Below are 3069 nucleotides of genomic sequence, written 5' to 3'. Positions count from 1 at the left end.
ATAGTTCATCTTCTAGTCTTGTAACAGTGTTTTTTGTGGGGTAGGCTGGGGGGTGTGCATAGTGGTGATGGATTTGGAGACACACTTAGCCATGCTCAGGAGTTTGTCCTGACTCTGCACTTAGAAATTACTCCTGGTGAACTCGGAGGGCCATATGGTATGCTGGGGATCAAACCCCAGTCAACTGCCATGCAAGGACCTATCAGCTGTACTATTTCTTCTGCCCCACTTGCAACAGTTTTTTAAAAATTTATTAACAATTGGGTAATTTATATGGGGAGAGAAATAGCAAGAGATTATAAAGTGTCGATCGTATACTTCAAGAGCTATGATCTTTGATCTTTGACCCATTGTTCAATCTATGCCATTATCTTGTTGATATTATTCTCTAGATCATCTGGACTTGCTGAGCAGCTGATGCACTATTTCTTCATTGTAGGATGTTAAGGCTTCTTCATAAAGAACTTGAAAAATTTCACACTGAATGTTCTCTTTCAGTTTCTTCTCACTATAACCCCTTGTTTCAAGTCTTTTGTACAACACTGTGTTATCTATTCTTAACACAAAAACGACATGAAACCAGCTTTCTGGGAAGAAATCACAACCGAGGCAATCCACAATAACTCCACCTTCACTCATTTGATTTTCCAACTCATCAATCACTTTATCGTCATCAAAAATGGAGCACTCATACTCTTCATCATAGCCATCAAACAACTGCCCTTCTTGGGCTAAATCACCCACATTAACGTATTTCAGTCCTGCTCTTGGTGCAAGTTCTTTGCCCAGCGTGGTTTTTCCAACACCTGGTGTACCCGTGAGCAGGATGTTCGGCAGCAACATGGTCCTCACCACGACAGCTCCCCGGGTGGGCTCAGACACTCTTAAGTAAGTTTTTTTTTTTAAAAAAAAACTCAACATTTTTATTCTTGTTCTCTACAAAATAAAAAATAGACATAGAAGTTCAATTTACTAATATTCGTTGAGGGGAAATTTTGGTTGAAATGCAAATTTGGGGATGATAAACTGATGAATTTTCTAATTTATACTTTAGGTATCTTAGTCACCGAAAGTTCTTTTAGATTGATATAATTTGATATTTGGGTAATTGGCAGCCTGGACAATATAAAGACCAGCTGTATATCCACCAGCAATGTGTCTTGAAAATGATGGTACAGCCAAGATGGTACAGCAAGTGGATTACATTTTCTGAACCAGAATTAGGATAATCTCATGAGACCCAAGTCCTTCCGACCCCTTTGTCCTTGCAAAATGTAGGGACAGACAGAGTTCATGGGCTGCTTATTCCTTTGGGAAACTATTCTCTCTCTCTCTTTTGGGTAACTGCACATAGGTATGGTACCAGGAGACTATTGGCATAACTTAATAAGCTGATTTCATAACTATTTTTAGCTTTACTATGTCAAATACTATTCTGTGTGTCTGAGATTTAAAAAAAGTGAGCAAACACTGATTTTAAATCTGATTTTATGGGTATTGAGAAAGTCATCAAGTTAAGGCACAGTGTGTCAGCTGGTGACACATCGCTGGAGACACTAATGGATTAAAGAGAGGGACTTTGTGTGAGCAGGCAGGTGTTAGGGAGTGTTTCAGCTACTATTGGGAAATATGAGGACAGAGTCCCGCTTACCCAGGATCATCTGAGGAGAGGCTAGAGAGATGATCTGGTGGAGTAGTATTCCAGGAAAAGCACCAGTCCAGACAGAGTACCTAATGCATGCAAAGTGCAGAAGAGTTTCTAGGATGAAGCAAAAGTGAAAAATTTCACAAGATGAAAATGATGATGGAATAAGTATGGCAGGTCATGGAAGCCACTTTAAGGCTTTAAATCATAGTGAAAAGGTTCATCCTGAAGACTCAGGGCATCTGACTTTAAAAGAGAGTTGGAGGTTATATTAAAATTTGGTTTTAGGGGTTGAAGAGGTAGTGTGCAGATAGAATGTTTGTCTTGCATAAGACTGTTCCAGTTTCTACCTCTGCCACTGTGTGTGGTCTCCTGAGCACTACCAAGACTGGCCCTTGAGTGCAGAGACAAGATTTATCCCTGAGCAATGCCAGATGTGATCCAAAAAATGAAAAATATTAAAAAAGAAAAGAATTATTTATTTAAAAGTTTTGAAATACAGCTTACAGACAGGGCACATGCTTTGCATGTGTAAGGCCCTGAGTTAAATCCCTGGCTCTCTCCCCACAAAAGAGTAGAATTGGGAAGATAAAATGGCGCTTAGGAACTATGGTACTAATCTGATGAGCAGTTATGGTTTCTTGGGTCAGCATATTAATGGTGGTGGTGATGAGAAAAGCTTAAATTCCATGTGTATTTTCAATGTGGACACAAAAAGCTTTGCCATCTTTGCTAATGTGCTGAAGGCAGTATATGAGAGGAAGACAAGACTTGGTATCTGTTTACCTCAGACAATAGAAGGATGGAGTATCTCGGTATCATTCCTGAGATGAGAGACTTTAAGATAAATGTTGCTAGATGGGTTCTTCCTGGACAAAATGCCTACCTAACTTCAAATAGAGGACTGTTGATTTAGGAAGGAGGTTGAACTGAAAATAGATACAGATAGAGTTAGAGTCAAAAGTATACACACATGTGTGTGTGTATAAATAGATATATATACATGTGTGTATATATGTGTCTGTGTGTCTGTGTACATATGTCTATATGTGTACATGCACAAACGCTGGCCGACTTTGACCGTGAGTGTGGAAAGGTAGGACTACAGCTGAATCTTACGAAGACAATGTTTATGAGAAACAGCCTTGTTCCTGACGCCCCATTTGCTCTCAATGGAACGACCATCTCTGAATGCAACAGCTATGTGTACCTAGGTCGAGAAGTCAACATGACAAATGACCTGGCACCCGAGCTGCACAGGAGGAAGAGAGCGGCTTGGAATGCCTTCAAGAACGTCGAAGAAATAACTAAGAGGACGAAGAACCTCCGGCTCCGGGCACATCTCTTTGATTTCACTGTTCTTCCTGCATTAACATATGCCTCAGAGACCTGGGCCCTACGCAAACAGGATGAGAACGCTATTT

At 40.3% G+C, this 3069-nt stretch overlaps 1 protein-coding gene across 1 annotated transcript; it reads right to left on the bottom strand.

Moving 5' to 3' along the window:
- Window positions 1–345: 345 nt before the first annotated feature.
- Window positions 346–862, bottom strand: LOC130035903 (adenylate kinase isoenzyme 6-like). Its single transcript, XM_056127829.1, has one exon. It carries the CDS (start codon window positions 841–843, stop codon window positions 394–396), a length of 450 nt encoding a protein of 149 aa, XP_055983804.1. The 5' UTR covers window positions 844–862; the 3' UTR covers window positions 346–393.
- Between the last annotated feature and the right edge of the window lie 2207 nt (window positions 863–3069).

This window comes from Sorex fumeus, unplaced genomic scaffold, assembly GCF_029834395.1.
Source record: "Sorex fumeus unplaced genomic scaffold, SorFum_2.1 ptg000063l, whole genome shotgun sequence".
Classification (NCBI taxonomy): Eukaryota; Metazoa; Chordata; class Mammalia; order Eulipotyphla; family Soricidae; genus Sorex; species Sorex fumeus.
Note: the sequence above shows the minus strand (reverse complement) of the source record. Positions and strands in the feature narration are given on the sequence as shown.

Excerpts from the sequence above, each read along its gene's own strand:
- LOC130035903 (XM_056127829.1), bottom strand. The coding sequence starts at position 843 with ATGTTGCTGCCGAACATCCTGCTCACGGGTACACCAGGTGTTGGAAAA.